Source organism: Pholis gunnellus (assembly GCF_910591455.1).
Source record: "Pholis gunnellus genome assembly, chromosome: 19".
Classification (NCBI taxonomy): Eukaryota; Metazoa; Chordata; class Actinopteri; order Perciformes; family Pholidae; genus Pholis; species Pholis gunnellus.
In genome coordinates, this window is record NC_136546.1 from 16,704,421 (window position 1) to 16,725,378 (window position 20,958).

A 20,958-nucleotide genomic window follows, 5' to 3' on the forward strand; every position below is an offset into this window, starting at 1 on the left:
TGGTACAAGGATGTACAAAGATTTTAGTTTTATGTGCTTGCCTTCCCTTCCTCAGGCGTTTCAGCCTCGGAAACAATCAGCCCCGGCAGAGGCAGGTCTGGGCGGAGTCGGGGGCGGCCGAAAGGATCCGGAGGCGGGTCGAAGTCGGGAGGGAAAGGACGCGGGCGCAAGTCAACGGCGGGCAGTGCGGCGGCCATGGCAGGAGCGATGGCCGGTGCGGCGGCTGCTTCTGCGGCAGCTTACGCTGCTTACGGTTACAGTGTTTCTAAAGGTTCGTGAATGTTGCATATATATACGCTTTTGTGGAAGGTCCCGCTAAAGTAGATGTCTCAAGGACCGCCATGGTAGTAACCGTACCTATGTACGTCCCACCTTCCAGCAGGCCTCGCTGCGTCCAGCCCCCTGCAGCCTTCCCTGGGCCGGTCCGGTACTAGCCCCGCCTTCAACCCCAGCAGGAGCTCCTCCCCCCAGGCCAAAGGAGGCGCCTCTACGCCGAGCCCCCACAAACAGCTGGCCCCCAGCCACCACCACCACAGCAGCCACGGCGCAGTCAGGAAGGGCAAGGGCCCCAGTGGTCCTGGGGCTCGATGATGCACACTGTACACACACACACACACACACACGAATGTGCCCTCACACACACACTCAGTATAGAACACACAGATAACTGACCTACTCTCACTGTGATCCCCACAGACGCCCTATGCCTAAACTAACATGGAATACAGTAGATAGTAACAGAGGCTCACTACCTGGAGGACCATGCTGTGTCTGCTGGCTCAGCAACTAAGATGACCCTCTTCACACACACACACACCTACACACAATCATTTGAAGGTACAGTCCCTACCAGCCTCCACATTTCTTGGTTCAGTTTTATTTTAACGTGTCCGGGTCAGCGGACCAAATCCGCCTTGAGTATTTTTGTTTGCATTGCAGCAAGAGTATTTCCAAGTGCTTCTCTGAGAAGACAGACTGTACTTTTCTATCCGCGACAGGAAACTCGATTCGATTGGCTACCTAGCTGTGACAACATAAAAGTGAACCGACACATGTAGCTTAAAGGGCTTTGAAATGTTTTGCCAGCTTACGGAGGCAAAGGAGTTACTGTCAAATGCACTGAGCCACGTCTTCCTCCTTCTCTTTTTGTTTTTGTTTTTGTTTGTGTTGTTGATTCTCACACATGTACATTAGGTTATTTAATTGTTGTGTAGATATGCTCAGTGCAAACCGGTGGATGGTTCTTCATTTCACAGAGCTGTGAACCTTATACCTTACCACCCCACACTTTACCAAACAATATGTCGACAGCTTTTCTACTAAAGCGCCTATTTTTGTAATAGATGATGCGTGCGAGTACCCATACCAACATGGCAGGTCTTAACATTTTGAAAATCTTTTGTCCATAAAATGTTTTCCCGTACAGGCGGAAATTAAAATCGATGATATATTATTTTTTTGTCCAGTGGGAAAATGAACGAATGGATGATGTGAAAATTATATTCCAGAACGAGGAGTACTGGTTGATCCGGCAATGCTGCTAACAGTAAATTTATCAATTCACTCAGATTATTTGGTTGTCTTTATTTAAGTTATTTGAGTTGTATTAAAACACAATGGGCAATTCACGATGATCGTTGCGAATGGGGTATTCATCTGTAAAACTGTGTAAATTGTTCTGAAGCCATTTTTACTTTTCAGAGATTGCTTTTTGTGATGAGGAGTCTGCGGTTCTCTTTGATGTCATCGATGTTTTAGGAACAAACGTTTGCATCAGTGTCCTGAGTTGAGCACTACATCTGTTATAGGCTTGTTTGTTTTGTGTTAATAGTGTGATTAAAATTCGATGTTCTATATTGCTGTACATATTGATGAGAGCGACGTTTCCTTTGGCTTTTCCCTCATTTGCCTGTCTATTTTTATAGGTCATGTGTACATATGAAGAAATGCGTCTGCCATTTTACTAACCGGAGGAGCCAACTGAAAATAAAAGAGTGCTTAATCAGCCTTTCTGCTTGTTTTTAATCATTTTGTTTTGTGTGGTCATTATACGTTGCGCACGTGAATCAGCATTGTTGTTCAGCACAATAGTTCATCAACTTGGCTCCATCATCCCCCCTCAAAGGGTGGATAAAATAAAGCAAATACCTTTCATACTCATACAGGTTTGTGCAGCTTCGCACAGTGTTTTCAGATACAAGTTATAATTGCAAAATGTCAAGACTATCACAGAGGTATTTTTGGCTTTTTGAAACCATCATTTTGTGTTCTTGGGCACCCAATATTCACCTGCAGTCATAGATTTGTAGGTCCAAATCTCTCACCTTGCCTGCGAACTACAACCACATTCTTAGCTTTGCATTCAGTTTACAATTCAGACTACTGCACACACACACACACACACAGTTGTCTGTACTATGGGACATTCAAAGAATTTAATCTAATTTTGCACCCACAGGTTACATCTCGGTGCTTAATTACGTTTGTTCTCAAAAAAATCCCTGTTATTCAGGACCTCGCTATGGACGGTTTTCTTGGAACTACTTTTTACTGAAGAAATAGTCCCTATGAACCTGAGTAATTGGGACGTTGTTTTTGGAAAGACATGTTGAGTTTTCCTAATATAGTTTTAGTGCTTTTTTTGCAGTCCAAACCAAATTCCATTCAGCTCCATTTTATCGGGGATGGAGGTGGAAATGTCAAAGGCATATTTTTATTTATTTATAATTTGGGTACACCGACATATTGAGGTCTTGATTTGAATAAAACATAACCCATTTTTTTATTTGATGGGTTGTAAAGGTCTGAGACGTCAATACTCTGAAGTGCACCTGAATTGATGGCAGTATATTTTCACATGGTTGGGTGAGATTGAATCTCGATGAGCGCCTCAGCAGCGTGTTCTTCCCGGTGCACTCTGACATGACCACTGAGCAGACTGTAAACACAGGACTTCCAGTTCTGGGCTCGTTCCCGGCCAGCGGTTAGATAAGCCTCTGGGACTAGATCGACTTGAATCACGTCCAGGGTACAAGCTCCTCCGGCCAGCGTTTTGGGAGTGTCCAATGTATGTTTGTACATGCGTATACTGTTCCAAAAAGCAGGTTTACAGAGTTATCTGGATAATGCTGCAGAGTACATTCTGCCACGCAGTCAAACCTGAAACGAGGGCTCAGTGGAGTCCTCTAGCTGGCTGGATCTCAGTAAAGCTGCTTCTTGGAACAAGCCTGCAGGCCTTGTATGGTTGTCAAACGTGGCATGTACGTATGCAATTGACAGATCCATATATGTAATATGTGCAAAAATAATTTTTAAGCTTGTGACCTCTTAAATCGATGTCTCCATTACAGGTTTTGACCTTAATGTGAATGTGTTGTGAACAGCTTCGACGATTTAACCTTCCTTCTCGGTAAGTTTAAGTCAAAGTATCTTTAAAGGCCTAAGGAGGTGAGATTTCAGTATTCCGTAAGAAAAAAAAAAAAAAGAGTAGAGAACGTCTTTTATTATCCCTGTAGTCATCTTGTGCTGGTTTAGGTTTAGGTCAGCCTTTGTTGCTTTTAAATAGCTGCATGTATACACATCACACGGTCCTTTTTATCAGATGTATAACTTTATATTTTCAGTACTACATGAAGAGAAAAGAGGCCATATACACAAAGCTTTACTGCAGTGATCAGAGGCTGAACCTCATGCCATGTAGGATTGGTTTTGTAAAAATTGGCTGATCATGTTCAGAAGAAAACCTCCCGCACTCAGAGTTACTGTGAAGGCACAAACAACAAAAACAAAGAGTTCTTTTAACTTTTTATTGGAGTTTGCAGCTGGATGAAAATGTCGCCAACAATAACTGTTTATAACAGATGTGCTGTTAAATAAAAACACACATCACCACAGCAGCCTTTTGGTGAATTGCAAACACGTACAACAACAACCACTTGCTGTACTGTCTGGATTGGACAGAATTTGAATTGTGCAAATAAAAAAAAATGTTAATGTGCCTTAAAAAAAAAAACAGAACTGCATAGATGTTTACAGTAAAGAACAAACACAGCCACCATACATTTTGTAACTGATGTACAAACATGCACCATGAGTAACATTACAATGTGACCATGAGGTCATGCATCAGGAAAATAACCAAACATCATGCTTCCCTTTTATTATCCCTTCAGTAGCATTCAATGATTCAAGTACACTGGATGGTAGTGTAACACAGGTGGACTGGCATATGTGAAAAGCGTGTGCACTATATAAGCTAGTGAGACAAAGGGTACGAGCTACTGGGCTGTTAACAGGTAGGACATCACGGTCAGCGCTGCTGCCTCGATGGAGAACAGGTGATGGTCTTCCACGTGCGGGCAGCTGCTCCTCATGAACTCGGCCAGCCGGAGCAGATACTCCATGTTGTGGCCCGTCTTCCCTCTGCACACAGCGATCTGTACGCCGATCATCTCCGGGCTGGCCGGCCCCAGGTACAGGGCGTTCTCCGAGGTGGCGATGTACACCAGCGCCTGAACCGGAGGCTGATTCTCCCCCTCGGGGAAGAAATCCACCATCTTGGTGACGTAGCCTCCGCAGACCGTCTCGCGCACGTTGAGGTACTTCAGGGACTCTTCGACTTCACTTCCTGTCACCTCGAACGCCACGCCCCAAGTGCTCTCCTGTGAGAAGAGGAAAAATATTATGAGTCATTATGTAGTTAAAGTCTGGAAACTCCTGCAGGTTCTACAGCATCACTAGCAAACAAATAGGAAGTAGAGCTTTTCCCACTTACGTCATCGTCTTCGATCAGCGTCACCACTCTTCCGGGCTGCAGAGAGAGAGGAAGAGAAACGCGTCATGGACAACGCCTAATGCAATCTGAGCCAGGACGCTCACAAACAGTAGCTGGCTGTGCCAAAGTAAGCAAATGAGCACCGTGTGTCAAAGTATGTTAAGCAATAAAACAACATTTAGCATCTTACCAACTCGTCGTTGCCGCGGTGGAAGTTGTCTCCGTGCCAGAAACGTCTCTTGTAGCCTTGAATGTAGCCGACCTGGCTCCTCCTGTATTTGAAGTCAGGCTTCCACACCAGAGACCCGTACCCGAAGATCCACATGCTGGCTTTCCCGGCGATGATGTCTTGAGGCTTCATTTTTTAAATTTGTTTTTAAGTGTTGACGACGTTCAGATGAATCGATGAATCTCTCTTTCAGTTGATGTTGTTTGTTAGCTAAGGTGACTAGCTAGCTAGCGTTAGCTTCCTCCGGTCCAGGAGCAGCGGTACCGGTTGGCTCGCAGGTATACCGCGGACGGTATTTGAGCCCAACTGCTTAGCAGTTGCGAAAATTGAATTTCGCTGTTGATTTTGCCTTGCATTATGCATTGCCTTTGCATTAGAGGTGCCGCATTATGCCTTAAAAATCCATGGCAGCCGCTTCGGCCTTCAAACCAATGGAAAACGATAAAAAAAAACTCGTTTCGGCCAGCAGCTTCGCCGGCCGGTGACACTACGACTTTTAAGCTAACGAATATAAACGATGGAGGTTTGATTTAGCGGTGATGGCGGAGTTTCAAACGTCTTGTGCCTGATCTTCTCCTGGCCAAGAAGCGCCGACGATTTGATTCGTTTCCCCTCGATAACATGGCGTCAGTGGCGCTTATGTATTTATACTGTCCAGGGCAGTTGGGCGAATCTATGTCAGTTTTTTCGACCAATGATATTTAAGGTAGGCTCCGTCCATCCAATCAAATGTCGGTGCGCTAAATAAGGCGGGACTTCAAGCCAAACCGGGTACACTATTGGCTCAAATTTAACTACTACGTACACTCATCTTTCAAATTGATTGGCCGTTGAACTGTCACTCCAACTGACTCATTCTATGATTGGTCGCTTGTTTTGTCATTCAGAACGGTTTGGCTGATGCAACTTCCCTCAGCATTTCAGGCCTCAGGGCCAATGCAGCAACCAAGCAACATACCAAGGCATTGCATCAGACTTGATCTGGGAGAGAAAAGCCTATATAAGGCGATGTATTTTTATTTTACAAGATACGGTATGCCACCAAGAAAATAAAGGAAGACAATATGAAATCGTATTTGAAGTTAGACACAAGACAAATACAATACATTAGTCTAATTCTGCCAGTGGAAACAACATGGCCTGAACACTGTAGGGCCTACAGGTGGAAGTCAACATTGCGATTGGAGTAAATTAATAAGCCCCCATACATGGATGTTTACATGATTTAGGGAAAGTGCAGGCTGTAATCTAGTCACATAGCTCACATATCCAAAGGTTGCTGAGGATCCTTCAGCAACATCACCTTCATCTCAGCCCTCTGGAACCAGGGAGACAACTTGTTGAAGGAAGGTGGGCAGAGGTTTTCGTTCTTGTCAAATGTGTTGCATTGTCTATGATCACAGTTTTGCTTTCTGTTGACACAACGGGTAGGGCCATTTTTATACACTTTACCCAACAAGCACCCTACTTTGGCAGCCAAATACAGCCTCATAAAGTAGTAGGCATGGGTGATTTCTGAGTTTGACAACCACCCCAGGTTTAGACTATGTGGAAAACACATGTACACTTCTAATAAACCCAAAAGTAAGCAGAGGAAATAGTGAATCAAATCTGTCAAAACACTGTCCACCGCAGAGACACAACAAGAGAGAGCGATGATGGGAGATGGAAGCCCTGATGAAATGTACAAAAATGCCCACCCCTCCTGCTGGATCTGATATACCATAATAGTACAGGCTCATCTGTGCTCAAAAGATAGATTATCTATAAATAGCTGGTATTATCTGCCTTGATAAGAGGCCAGACAACCTTATCAGCTCTTCATAAATCTAAACCACCACCCAATCCAGGCCTTTGGGCGACCCTGTGTCATGCACAAGCTTCCATCCCATTATGCCGTGGCCTTTCATGTCCATCCACTCCTGGAGCCTGCTGCCACAGTATCTCTGGGCGGCTCCAAGCACAGGCCACTGAAGGCTTCACTAAACCATACTGACCGCATTGCCTGTAATCCAATCTGGTGCGCTGCTTCGATGACCAGTCGGTTTATCAAATATTCACCGGGCTATTTGTCTTTGCTGTCAAACTAATGCATTTAAAATAGATCACCATTCAAGCCCTGGGCTGACTAAAATATGAAGTCATGTAGTAACGTGTGTGGAGAAAAACACCCTTTTTTCTGATGTTTTTTTTCCAGCTCACAAGATATGAAGTAAATGCAGACAAACAAGATACTGCTCTGGTTAAACAGGGGTGGTGGGGGGCAGCAATCCATATATCACTCCTGCAGCAGTGGAGGTGCACGTCGTCGTTTTTATGAGTATGACGTACACATTCTTTTGCAAGTCAGGGGGAGGTTGCTGGGTAACTGGGACAGCTCAGTGGCAGCTAACGTTCCACAGATTGTGGCTCAAATGCTTCCAGTAGGTTAGTTCTGAATTATTGATTCATCGTTGAATTCACAACATATCATAATAAGCGTGTTTCATGCTCCAAAGTGTTTAGGTGATGTGCTGCTGTTTGATTATGTTGCTTTAAATTCAAACTCGAGTGCACCTGATGTTTTATTTTGGCATGCTGACAACCCATTTCCTGTGTGTGGGTTTCTTACTGACACCTAGTGTTAATTAATGAGACGACTACAAGAGCAACACAGGGCAAGGTTACAGAGCACTGGGTTACAGCATCAGGATGTATATGTGTGCATGTACGTGCATGTCCGGAGCCAACTGAGACTTTAAATGAAGTGACAAAGAGTTGCAGTCATGAAAGAAAGCCAGAGCTAAGTAGCTTTGCACTCTTGATTGTGACTTCAGCATCACCATTTTTGAAAAGTGTCACGCAGAGGCACTTCTATTCCTAATGAAGAGATAGGAAGATTTGAATTTCAAATCTGCTTCCTGATTCTCCATTCATGACATGCATGTCACAGATTTCTCCCCCTCTTCCGTCTTCGGAATAAATAGTTGCTGATTAGCGTGTTTGTCTGCGCTCTCACTTGTTTTGAGGTTGTTTCCTCAAAACCCGGGTGCAGATTGAAGAGAGCGATGCGTGAGAAAAGCAGTTGGCCCGCGCCGGCATGTTCTGCGTTTTTTTTAATCAGGGAGGAAACAGGAACTGATGTCACCGGGTCACAAACAGGATGCTGTGATTATAACACAATGAAAACGCCTGGCCATGGCTGTGGGGACCCAGAGGCCAAAGTGCAAAGCTCTAGCATGTGTTTGCCACCGCGATCAAGTGCGAAAGAGGGTGTGTGTCTGGTTTATGGGTGTGTTGATGGTGGGAATAGACTCCAAGTACTATCAGGCTGGGTCAGGTAACAGACCAAATCAAGACTGGCTTTAACTGGATGAGTAATCGTTGTGATAACGTGTACGTTTCTCTTGAGCCAGGCCGGAAGCACCCTTCTCTTCTTAGATGAGGATGCCTAAAGGTCACCAGGCTAACAGGATGTGTGTGAGGGAAAAGCCATCCAGATTCTCTGCCGAGTGTTGATTGCCGATGATTAGGGGGTGTTGACTGTCGCAAGGATTTCTGTTAATTGGCGGCAGGAGGTTTGCATTTGATAATGTGCGTGACACATTTCCAAAAATGAATTTTCAGACACATTGGAACAAATTGTAGGACTGATGCTCGCGCGACATCTCAACATCAACGAGTGGTGGTACATGCATGGCACCGCATTTTTTTTTAAAAGACAAGAAGGGCAATAAAACTGAGCAGATGGCTCTGATTAATCAACTTTTCAAAAAAAAAAACAATATTTGTATTTATGTGGATTCAGAACAGATCCGCTGGCTCCCCGTTTGGCTTCCCCTCCCCTCTGGTGCCATGCCCTCTCCCCAGCTTTGTCTGCAGGAGTGGGTGGTACAGAGCCGGGCATTGAAATATTGCTCTTAACCCTGAAGGGGAGGCCGGCAGTTGGGGAGCCTGTAAGTACTCGGTGTGTTTTTTTATGGGAGGAGGTCTGTGCACTCTTGTGTCATGCACACGGGGCGAGAGGCCTGGCATATGCTGCTGTTTTTATGGCACTACAGACTCACTCCGAGCTCCCCCACGGCATCTGCTTGGCTGGCTATGTGTGTGCGCGGACGCGTGTGCGCGAGCATTATGAGGGGTGTTGGGTGGGGGTGGTGGGGGGGGGGGGGGGGGGGGGCGTTCCCCTTTGCCCCGCGCCTGGCTTTGTTTCGCCATTTCCAGCTTGAGGGGGTGGTATCCCTGGAAACGGATTTGAATTTCAAGCCAATTTCGGGCCGGAGAGAGACGGAGGGGTGGGTGACGGAGTGGGATGGGAGCCAGAGGCGTTTCCAGGAATTACTTGGAAGTACTGTAGTGATGCTACAGTCGGGGGGGGGGGGTATATGTTTCTACCTACTGTCCAAAAAATGAAATATGATGTGTGAGTGTAGAAGAGCAGCTGGATTTCACATTCATTTTAAAAGTCTAGCTGAGCATTATGGGTATGAATTGAGAGTACAGGATGAAGCTTCAACAATCTCCCCTCGGTAACATGCGTAAATAAATAAATACAAGACACATTTGATCATCATTTGTACTCAATTTCATTATTTAAAAACACCTCAAAAATATTTTCCTTTTCCATTTACTGACATCAAATTAAAAACAGTTTTCAAGGAAGTTTTATTCTTCAGAAGTTTGGTCCTTATAAATATGCATTATATACAAAATAATATTATAAAACATATAAAGAGCAGTGTGTCATATTTAAATTAAACTCTGGAAATAATCATTTAAAAAAATTACATTATTGGTTCTGTGTTTTTGAATTGTATTATAGGCAGGCAGTGGTGTGACAGTCTTTTCTCTTGTTTTGAGTCTCTTTGTTTTTCTCAGTTGGGTTGCATAAAAAACACTTTTCTATGCAAACTTTTCCGTTCTCTTGGATCTTGCTGGCACTGACTATTGCTCTCCTGTGGTTTTCTCTTCAATTCCATGTTGATTAAAAAGTATTTTCCCCAATTTTTTCTTGTAGTGCAAACGATCCAAGAACAGACAAGGGCACACATTTAGCATTCAAACCCCGTCTTTTAAGGCTTCTAGTGAATTTGGGCTGCATACTATCTTCACCGTTGCATGGAAAAGTCCAACCTGTCATTTTCACTTGATTGACAGTTGAAGATTAGTTTCAGACATTCATAACTCTCAGTGTTTGCGAGGTTGGATTGTGACAGTGGGCGAGTTCACTCGTCTCGACCCTGAGTCTTGCATAGCAGGCGAAGCTGGCAGGAGTGAGTGCGGGGTCGGGGATTTGAAGGGGTCAAATCGTAGGCACCTTTTAGGTTTTTAATGATTGGTTGGCTGTCAAAGTCATCATGATTATCACACGAGGCCGGGGGTCACATACGAGGGGCAGCGATCCACCTTCGCCTCCGTCCACAGTCCAGGATGGCCGGGATTATTCTGTCAGTCTTTTCACCAGTCCCTCCAACCATTTGTCACAACTGAGAGAGGTCCTTCACTGTACATGTTTTGCATACAAACAACTCGGTCAACATAAAGTTTCTCAGTTCTGTTCTTTTTTTTCATTCTTTTTTTTTTTTTTAATGCAGAGCAGAGGTTTCTGCCCTCTCCAGTTCTCAAGTGTTCCAGAGCAGCAGTGGACATCTAAAACAATCTCCAGTCTCTTCTCCAAATTTGTAAACAATCCAGAATATTTCATTCTGCCTCGATTGTGTCTTTTTTCCTCGCTCCCTCGCCTTCGGACCCCTCACAGTTTATACCTGTAATAAAAAGAATAAAGGAGAACATTGCAGTCAAAATCCAAACCAATAAAACAACAGAATAATGCCAAAACTCTCTTTCAGCACTTTTTTGACGTCTTATAGGTCATGTGCTTCGGTATCAATATTATATTTTCCTTGGAAATGAACATCTTAAAAATTGCACTCAATGCCACAGCAGTAACGCATAGCACCTCTGAGACCAAGCGGAGCCAAACATGTGTGAGGAATCAGTATAAGTTCGGACTTCGTGTCATCACATGGCCAAGATAAAGAATAGCCAGAGTAATTTACAGAAACCAATAATGCAGTCGATCGGGCTTTCCCCCGACTTTAGGTCCAACTACCCAGAGTTCAGTGTTCCTACAGTAACCCTTGTCACAAATGTTGGTGCGCTAGTGATGGATGGTGCCCGCGGGACGACATGATGCAATTCAAGTGGAGGATCTGCGGAAATGCAGATGAAGATGTGATTTTTTCTTTTTTTTCTTTTTTGGCTTACCTCTGTTGCTATGACGCACTCCCTCCTCTCCTCTGCTATAACAAATACCGACTGGTACATGGAGTCTCTTGAGGAACATATCGTTGATATCCTGCACTCTGGCTTTTCCCTGCAAACACAAATCACAAACACACTCTGTCACACTCTGTGTTAAGACAAACTAGAAGCACATGGCAGAGCTGTGCATTGGGGGCGTGCACATATACAGTAAGGGCAGCAGAAATAACAATGTCCACATTAGTGCAAGTAGTGTGAATGTGGTTCTTCTTACCTGTACATTCTACTCAAGGGCATTTTGTCATCTAAACATTTCTCATAAATAAGACTTTTATCCTCTTGTGACTTTTCATCCTTGAACTCCTTTGATTTAGAGTGGTAAGAGTCCAAGTGATAGTTTTTATGGATAAAGTTCGACTTCTCCGAGTCACAGTCCACCCCCAGGCTCATTTTCTGGTTGGTGTTTTTCAGCTGGGACTCCGGGATCAGGTTGTCTTTCTGAACATTGGACAAGTTGTTCATAGTCTCCGTGTCCCCCCGCTCTCGTTGGGCCTGCCTGTGGATGTGCCTCAAAGCCAGGCCCACCATACACAACAGCACCAGCAGCGCCACCAGGCCCACAGCCAGAGAAACCGCCGCCCACTGGAAGCTGTCTTGGATCTCCCCGTTGGTCACGGGGGAGGTGACGGCGGCGAAGAACTCGCAGCGCGGCCCGGTGAAGCCTGATGGGCAGATGCAGGTAGCTGGTGGCTTGCCCGGCCCGCCGCCCCCGGCGCAAAGCCCCCCGTTGAGGCAGGGCCGAAGGGAGCACTCATCCAGGACCCTGTCGCAGTTGCGTCCCCCGTAGCCTGCGGGACAGGCGCAGGTGTAGTCGTTGATCCGGTCTACGCAGGTGCCTCCGTTGAGGCAGGGGTCACCGGCACACTCGTTGATGTTGATTTCGCAGCGCTGGCCGGTAAACCCTGCGCGGCAGCTACACATACGCATGCCACCGTGGATCAGACACAGCCCACCTACAGAAGAGGAGAACAATTAGTATCAACAAGTACTGATTCTCTAAATGAGACGGAACATTAAAAAGGCATTACGCCATCAGAAAGAACATGATCTCCATAAACCCTCCCACGAGGCCCCTTCAGTTGACACATCTCACATCAAATCCACAGTGTGACCACAGCACCGTGTGTATCGTTCTCCCAACACAGACCAATCCCAGAGCGTTAGCAAGAAGACAGAAATCGAGCTGCGCTGGATATTTGTCCCCTTTCATCAACAACCGCGGCGAGCTGTGGCGACATTTACAAGCTGCTGCTCAGAGCTGCCGAGTGTTTATATGGAGGACAATAGACACCAAGTTCCCACCAATTCCTGTTGTTCCACACTGCTTCCAGATGCAGGAATTTGAAGGGGGGGAGAAAGAGCGAGGGGAAGTTCAGACAAGGGGGGGGGGGTGTGTGCAAAGAGGGGAGGAAGGCTGTACCATTAGCGCAGGGAAGCGACGTGCACTTGTCCACTCTCTTCTCGCAGTTGAGTCCTGTGTAGCCGCGGGGACACTCGCACATGTAGCTGCGGCCATTGTCCTTCTCCCAGCATTTGCCACTGTGGAAACACGGCGAGTCGGCGCACGTCAGCAGGCTGTGCTCGCAGTGGGAGCCCTCGAAACCTTGGGGACACGTGCACATGTAGCCACTTTCCAAATTCTGGGGAAATTTGGAAAAAGAAAGGAGAAGTTAGGCAGACAGTTAAAAACTATAGAATTAGCCTAACAATATTAGAATATAATGTGTGCAACTTACTGTGCACATCCCTCCATTCCTGCAGGGGTTGCTGTCACACTCCTGCATCTCCAGCTCACAGTTGACCCCGGTGAAACCTGGCAGGCACGTGCACGTGTAGCTGCCTTGTCCCGTGTTCATACAGGTGGCGCTATTCACACAGGGATGGTGATGGGTGCAGAAGTTCAGGTCTGGGGGAGAGAGAGGAGTGTTTGTTTACAGGGAGCTCGCAGGAGGAACAATAAAAAGAAAACCCTCTCTACCCCCGGATGTGTGCAAAGCAAAAGGAGCACTTCAGAGGAAACCTAATTTACTAATGCTTTGAAGTTAATTCAAATGAAAACAGTGCACAAGTAATACGAGAAGATCTTTTAAAAAGGAACAGCAGCAGTGGTCCAAGTTGTCCGGTGTACCTTGGTCACATAATAGGCCTCCCCAGCCCTCCTGACAGTTACACTGCCATGGCAGCTGGCAGGTGCCGTGTTTGCAGGCCGGGTACTTCTTACACTCGTCACAGAACGTGCCCTGCCAGCCGTCTCTGCATCTGCAGAAATGAATGAATTATGTTCTTTGATTAGTCACTTATTCATATTGTAGATCTTACAATTGCCATGAATAACATAACTAAATCTCGTGGTTAAAACTGCCAATTTTTTATTCATTTTAAACACACAGTCGACTTGGATTAAACGAGAGCAGACGTCTTTGCTTTATAGCCCCGTCATGGATTAACTGGCGATTACATTAAGAAATCAGCCATCAATCATGCAACCAGACATTAATAGCTGCACCACAGTTGGATACAGTCATTAAATGCTCATATACATCCATCACAAAAAAAGAAAAAAGAAAAGGTTTTTTTCTGAAGTGTAAATTGAAATCATGCATCAGCACTGGTAGCTGTGTTTTCCCCAACCTCATTACACCGTTACACATCAGTTATTGCATGTAAGCGACACTGTTTTTTTGTGTAACCCTGGTGAATGATGATATAAGCATTGTGAATGCAGTAGGGCCAACACTCCTGAAGGTTTGTGCAGTATATTAAGGATAAGTAATGCTAAGATAATAGCACAAAGGTGAAATATTGCTTTCAAGATTTCTGGCAGCAAGCCAACAGTCAACGCATTTTTTTTTTTTATTGTTTCCCATGAATCTGTTTCCCAGCACTGAGCACAGAAACCTTGTCAAACCATGAGACCCTGAGACTTACGATGTACTTTTAAGGGTTTTTTTTTGCCAAGTGAGCAGCTTTACGGTGTTGGGTATCTTAAGGGTTTAGCCTAAATTTGGGTCAGTTTTAGCGATGGGAATGATGGATTTATCTCTAAAAAGAGGGCAAAATGGGATTCAGGGGGAATTTCTCACAGCGTGTGTGTGTGTGTGTGTGTGTGATTTATCATTGCTGGTGAGTGAGTGAGTGATAGAGGGTAGTGACAAGCAAGGAACATGGGAAGTAGAGAAGTCAGTGAGGGACGCAGGGAGACGAGAGATGGAGAATACTTGTTGATTCAGTGAGCTTCAACCTCTCTTAATTAAGGAATGTTCACGTGATGAAACATCACGCTCTGATTAGTTAGTATACGAACATATCTTGTCGGACGCATGTATCTGCTGTTAAAATGACAATTTTAGAGAAACGCAACCAAAGCTCTCCACCTGGATGCAACTCGCACTTGTTCCCAAACGTGTTCCTTCCTTCACAGCGGCCAACACCTATTTCAACACTTCACATGTATTATTACTTACACACACTCGCCAGGTTTGGAGCAGTTTCCGTTCCTCTCGCTGCAGCCGTCCAGACAGATAGCTGAAACAAAAAGAAGAAACAAACAAACAGTTAAATCTACTGTTTTTTTTGCAAGTGTTCCCACCTGGTTATTTTACTGGTGCCTGCGGAGACACAATGCATCAAATATTAAGTTTCACAACTTTCAAATTGTGAAAGAATAACAGTTAGGGAGCAAACACGCCAAACAACATATTGGTCTACTCATAATAAAAACTCCTAAAGTGAAATCAATAGGTGCTAAAAGTGAAATACCACTGTAGGACCCCCCTCATACTCCACAACAGCCAAGGCTACAGAGCCCGCATTTCCTTGAAATAGCCAACTGTGGACCTACATGTTGAAGTACATGAACCCTCAATCTGTCTCAACTTTCCTCAGAAGCCTTCATTTGATCTGAACCTGTCCGCCTCACTCAGCTGCCACGAGGGGGGGGGGGGGGGGGGGGGGGAATCGGTTGCGGGTTTGTTTGTCCTGCTTTAAGTGTACCGGTCTTGCATGACACTGATTCGCAGGGCCACATATCAGGCGACTGACGGTAAGCGGCCGGTTTAGTCCAGAACAGATGCTCGCTCTCAATAGCAGACAGCTGTCACTATTGTTGTTTGTGGTCCGCCAGAACCATATTTGCAGCTGCTACTACCGCGCGCCCAACAATGGAAGGGACTAAACATCGAAGGCGCGTGGCGGATAATAATGCCGCGATTAACCTTGGCGCGTGCAGTCGCCCGAGCTCCTCCTATCGGTGCCCCCCCCTTGTCTGCGGATTATGTTACCGGGCACGCGCGGTGCAGTGTGAAGGTACAAAAGACATGTATAGTGTTTTTAAAAAAACAGGATCCCCTCAGTTCTGGGTGTGCATGTGACCTCCTTTTATACACGCATTGTAACAAAACGCCAGGTAAATGCACACCTGTGGAAGATAATTTCATGTTGACATGAAATAGCTAAACTAAGAGGTGATGCTTTTGCTTTCACAGCAATATATATACATATATATATACATAGTGAGCTTTATTGTGCTTTAACACTAAGTTTCTTCAACTTCCCTAAAATGTTTAGGCCCAAACGACCAGACTTGTTTGAATTGATTTGCGAGTGTGTGTGAGAGAGAGAGAGAGGAGAAACTATAGTGTCTGAAAGATGCCTAATCTATCTTTCCCATGTATATTTTCTGTAGTCACCGACGATTGATGTGTCTGTAATTGCGACACGTGAGCCCATCTGGTTAGAATTTGGCGCCACAGTCAAAATAGCACATGCCAATTCCTCTTTCACCACCAAGTGACACCGATGACAGATCCGCTGTCACCCATGTGGCCACATATCCAGCACATGGTAACTATTACTCTCTCTCGGTGCCTCCTTCCAATCTACTCTTTGATTAATTTGTTTTGGTGAAAAGGGCCCGTGGTATTGTGCAGCCAAATGGCATCGGGCCTCCTCACAGGCCCATTCAGGGTTGTCCAAAACATGGGAGTGTTGGTCTAGGATTTGGCCAAGTGGGTTAGCTCAAGTATAATGGTCCTGTTGTCATGCTAAGCCGTCGGTCCCACAACTCATAACCAATGAGTGTCCACAAACCCACAATCGGTTACACGTCAGAATTATATGATTGCAAATTATATGAGGCTGAAATATGCATTCTACACCAAAATTGCCCATCAGACTTGCCAGATATCATTAAGTCATGTCTTGTTATCACACTCAGCATTATGTGGCCTTAATGATGATGACCTTTGGGTTATCTTTCCGCTTAATAACTACTGATATCTTTAACTTGTGCGTGCTCACAAATCTTTTTTTTCTTTAGGACTTCAGCCATGACGACAAAGGGCAAAGGTCAGATATAACGAGGAGTCCTCGCAGAAGTAACACCTCTTTAAGGTAAGGACTTTCTACCCCAATCCTGCAAAGACTTCTTATCAAACCACAATGGGCCGAAACGGATTCCACTACCTTTTAAATCATTTGCAAAACATCTGGACGACCCACTCGTGTTAAAAGAATACATCGACACAGGCTCAGAGCAACACTGAACAACGAAACTCCAGTGTCAACTGACAAGGAAGAGAGCACGACCAGTGTTTATAGAGTAAATGAATAGGCCTAAGAGAATATTGCTTACGTTCTTCGCAGTATTTCCCTTTCCAGCCAGGCAGACAGGATAGCTGCCCATCACGGTTGCAGGTGTAGTGGCCGAATCGGTCGTCCCTGGGCGCGCATTTTTTGGAACAACTTTCTCCGTAGTAACTTTCGTTGCAGATGAACCGGTACGAATACCTCAGCTCTGTCTGCTTTCCGGTCTGCGTATCCTGAGACCAAGCAGTTCCCACACCCAGCTGTCTTTGGATGGCCATAAAGCTTATCAAAAAGTCTGGGTTGTTGGTATCTGAAAAGAGGAGGAAGTCAGAATTAATGCAGGATATCTAAGCTTGCAACCTGGTCATGGGGTTATTGTGGTTTTATGTCAAGAAATGCATCATAAATAGCTTGTGGGTTCAAAAGTCGTCCACTTTCGCTTTAGTAATCTGCCCACTACAAAGCTGCATCCCTTATCAAGTCATACAGCTTAGATGAAAGATAAACTCAGGTTGAAATTTCCTCTTTCTTTCCATCAGCGAAAACATTCCCAGGCCCAGTCCCCTCTTCCAAAGGGCGGAACAGAGTAAGGTGTAAAATACAGGAAGATGCAGTCAGGGGTTTTTGGCAGGCACTGTGTATTCTCACCAAAGCCCACAGCTCTTTCCCACGACCAAAATAAACCAGAGGAAGTTCAATTGTATTGGGTATAAGAATGAAAAAGGTGTTCTGAAGTTCATAACAAAGGAGTGAATAGGTGTGAAAATGTGTGAAATGATGAACAATTACCAGGAGATGGTGAGGGAAATAAAGCCAACATTCTTTTTTCTTTTTTTTTTTTACAATTTATGCAAAAATGGTAAACTCGTTGGAGAGGCTTGTGTGTTAAATGTACTGACAGAGCTCCCTCCTGTGGTAAAAAAAACGTTGCACTTACCTACAGGTAGATTTCCATAAGGTGAATGCCAGGCTTCAATTATTAATGAAAATGACCCCTAAGAAAAAAACACATGCAGTTTGTTAATATCTATACATCTATATATTTTACAAAGCTCCACATTTACACATTTTATTTTTCTTTTGTATGCAATAGACCGCTGATGCTGAAGGGAGCTCGTTCAATTTCACTGAATAGGAGTAATGATCATTGCATGGCCTTCTGGGTTTTGAAATGAACGACGCTGTATGTCCAATATGTTTGTCTCCAGAGTATTACCTAATTATATGGATTAGATGAGCTCACCAATAACCGGTGCGCTGCCAAAATGCTAAGCAGTTCCCTTAAACAACATAAACACATTGGTCGGTGTAATGAAACAAATAAAGTGGAGGTGCTGCTCCACGCTCTTACCGGCCATCCAAAGGTGAACGGTATCTGAATCGGTCTAGGTAAAGTGCCACTGTCCTTGGCGCTGAAAGAGTTTGTCCCCAGCGCTGCTGTCATTGTACTTCCAAAGATGCAGTCACCTGGCGAGACCACAGCCTGATAGTTCTTCAAGCAAATTCGAAAATAAGTCCTGCAGTTGGGTTTGCATGCGTTTCCGTTTGCCAGCAAACCCTTGTGGTTTTTAAATTCGTGGAGATCCAGCTCAAAAACACCGGATCCAAATACCTAAAAGAGAAGGACATATGATTTAGGAAAAGGTCGTTTCTGTTAAATATATTCTTTAAAAAGAAGAAAAAAAAACATGACACAAGTGGCTCTCCATCTGTTTACGCGGAGGTCTCAGGACCACCGGGGAGATGCGTTATCCTCCCTCATACCTGTGATATCAACGTGGTGCTGACTGCGATGGTAAAGGTGAACCAGGCTGCCATCCTTCTCGCTTCTCCTGGGCAGCCGCGTCACCAGCCAATAAAGCAGCAAAACCGTCCTAAGTATTTACACCAAGGTAAACAAATGGAAAAAAGAATCTCTAAAATAAAATACGGATAAATCCTTCTTCACTCCCAGGGAGCTCTCCCGTAGCGCCCTGTTGGTGTGCGTCAAAAGCGTCCAGTGAAAGCGTTTCCAAGTTATCCAAAAGGTGAGGGAAGACTAATATCCAGTGTAGCTGCGCGTCTTTCAGTCAGCAGGCGTCCCCTCCTTGCATGGTACTGTACTCCACAATGGTCCCTCCGCTGTGTGTGCGCGGCTCAGAGCTTGTTTTGGTGCTGAACTTGGTGCGTCAGTGCGCCACGGATGTTCACCACTCGTCTTATTACTCGTGAATGAACGGTGGTGCGTCTCCTCCCAGATATATAGACTTGCACTGCGCTGCTCATTACATAAACTGTCAATCACCCCACTGACACCGCCCACTCTACGTGTTCAACCCCCTTCCCTTCCAACCCAACAACAATTATCCAGATTTAATACCCACTGGCACTGTGCTGACTGACCACCATGGATACTGGGTGATTATTAACAAGCCCCAACATCTGTTGACTTATTTTTAGTGCACCCCGACGCACATTCACAGATCATGGATAGTGAATGAGGACAATGAAGGGAAACCAAAACTTCGAGAATGGAAAGCAGGAATTCAATTACTGTCTTACTCCTTGCACCCTTTTGCCCTTGGTTCCACTCAATTGCACGCCTAATTAGACCTCACTGCAGCGCCGGAGCCGTTGTGCGCACTATTTCCTTTCAGACCCTTCACTCTCTGTGGGGTCATACGTGCCTCTCCCTCGGGCTGTATCATAAACAATGAAACTAGAAATGCGATTAAATAAAAAATCTCCCCAGCATTTGTTTAAATTGCTGTTGACGGAGAAACTAACTTTTTTAAATGTTTTTTTTTTAGGTATAGACTGTGCAGCGCACACACCTGAATAAATATAAATGAACCCACAAAATATGTAGTTTTTTTTTTACTTTCATATCGAATAATTCATAACACTAGTTTCCTTTTACGCACAGATACACAGGCCCACATTGAGTCCAGACTCACATTCTATTCTGACATGTTATTTCGGGTGTGTTTCATCTCGATGGTGGCGTGTGCCCCTTCATGCCCACCCATGCGTTTTACGGTTTAGAGGCAGCGTGCCTCCTATTGTTGCGGCGCGTGTCTCTCTCTCTCTCTCTCTCTCTCTCTCTCTCTCTCTCTCTCTCTCTCTCTCTCTCTCTCTCTCGCCCTCATGCGGGTATAATGTGCGGGACGGGAGACATAACTACTCAGCTGTATGCAAATGAGCTCTCTCGCTCTCTCTCTCTCTCTCTCTCTCTCTCTCTCTCTCTCTCTCTCTCTCTCGCACACAATCACCTGGATCCGTAAAATTGGTTTATTCTTCGCCTTGGCCTTTAACAGCTAATAGGAATGACACGGGGCCCACGCGCAGCGAGGTTCCAGGGATTGAGATAAAAGATTTAATTTGATGGCCTGAAATTGAAAGTGGTGTTGCCCGCGATAAACGGGCAATTTCTCCCTCCATGAATCATTTGGCCAGGACGAAAAATAACTATACTCACTCTTAAATAATGAAGGATGCTTTTAAGGACACTATCATAATACAAATATTATTAATATTATTATATAAGTCCCTTCATATACCCTCTTAAATGAATGGATTTTATTTTATTAGGAGCAGCCCAAAAGGAAATAGTCCATAAAGAAACTAAAGTAGAAATCAAATAATTTGAAGAAATTCAATACAAACAAATGAAATGACATATATGTTGTGGCTAGAGGTTTGAATTGATTGCTAAATTGCTTTTCCCCTTAATGTTTTTTTCCTCTAAGCATGGGCTGTTTCTTGAGAGTCTGATTGGTTGTATTTGTTATTCGATCGCCCCTGTCTCTCTCATTTACCATCTGGTGGGAGACTGGCAGCCCCGTTTTCTTTCGTCTGTTCACTGCGAGGAACAAGCCAATTTCCTCCAACCTGTTCGTCTCAATTCTGTTTGGCATCAGTTGTGCGTTTGTGGAAAAGAACTACAGTAATCCAGTAATAACATGCAGAAGGACGTGTTATTTCCCATGTTGTAGAAACTGGAAATGTCATGCAGCAACACAATTTGTCCACAATTATGCCACATGAAGACGATACAGTATAGGCTTCTGTAAAACATGATAATAAG

At 44.8% G+C, this 20,958-nt stretch overlaps 3 protein-coding genes across 10 annotated transcripts in view; 1 reads left to right on the forward strand and 2 right to left on the reverse strand.

The window, feature by feature from the left end:
- Nucleotides 1–2,007, forward strand: part of ino80 (INO80 complex ATPase subunit) — a 31,904-nt gene extending 29,897 nt beyond the window's left edge. For all 8 annotated transcript variants that reach the window (XM_079180532.1, XM_079180536.1, XM_079180533.1 and 5 more), the window contains exons 36-37: nt 56–271; nt 380–2,007. In XM_079180532.1, the coding sequence (XP_079036658.1) occupies nt 56–271; nt 380–591 (428 nt within the window). In that variant the 3' untranslated portion in view covers nt 592–2,007. The remainder of the gene's footprint in view (nt 1–55; nt 272–379) is intronic.
- Nucleotides 2,008–3,798: 1,791 nt separating this feature from the next.
- On the reverse strand, nt 3,799–5,613 carry chac1 (ChaC, cation transport regulator homolog 1 (E. coli)). Its single transcript, XM_079179953.1, has 3 exons — nt 4,965–5,613; nt 4,775–4,810; nt 3,799–4,661 (listed from the first exon to the last, which is right to left on the reverse strand). The coding sequence occupies exons 1-3, from the start codon at nt 5,133–5,135 to the stop codon at nt 4,278–4,280; spliced, it is 591 nt and encodes a 196-aa protein (XP_079036079.1). The 5' UTR covers nt 5,136–5,613; the 3' UTR covers nt 3,799–4,277.
- Nucleotides 5,614–9,623: 4,010 nt separating this feature from the next.
- dll4 (delta-like 4) lies at nt 9,624–19,003 on the reverse strand. The gene is made up of 11 exons (XM_079180450.1): nt 18,657–19,003; nt 18,244–18,504; nt 17,830–17,887; nt 16,939–17,202; nt 14,771–14,831; nt 13,435–13,565; nt 13,043–13,212; nt 12,727–12,946; nt 11,521–12,259; nt 11,250–11,358; nt 9,624–10,747 (listed from the first exon to the last, which is right to left on the reverse strand). Exons 1-11 carry the CDS (start codon nt 18,708–18,710, stop codon nt 10,742–10,744), a joined length of 2,073 nt encoding a protein of 690 aa, XP_079036576.1. The 5' UTR covers nt 18,711–19,003; the 3' UTR covers nt 9,624–10,741.
- Between the last annotated feature and the right edge of the window lie 1,955 nt (nt 19,004–20,958).

Bases quoted from the DNA above. Each gene is read 5' to 3' on its own strand.
- chac1 (XM_079179953.1), bottom strand. From the start codon at position 5,135: ATGAAGCCTCAAGACATCATCGCCGGGAAAGCCAGCATGTGGATCTTC. The intron at 4,811-4,964 runs GTAAGATGCTAA...CTCTCTCTGCAG, and splicing joins ACCGCGGCAACGACGAGTTG to CCCGGAAGAGTGGTGACGCT. The intron at 4,662-4,774 runs GTAAGTGGGAAA...CTCTTCTCACAG, and splicing joins CGCTGATCGAAGACGATGAC to GAGAGCACTTGGGGCGTGGC.
- dll4 (XM_079180450.1), bottom strand. From the start codon at position 18,710: ATGGCAGCCTGGTTCACCTTTACCATCGCAGTCAGCACCACGTTGATA. The intron at 13,566-14,770 runs GTAAGTAATAAT...TCATTTCTGCAG, and splicing joins TCCAAACCTGGCGAGTGTGT to ATGCAGAGACGGCTGGCAGG. The intron at 13,213-13,434 runs GTACACCGGACA...TCTCTCCCCCAG, and splicing joins AGGCCTATTATGTGACCAAG to ACCTGAACTTCTGCACCCAT.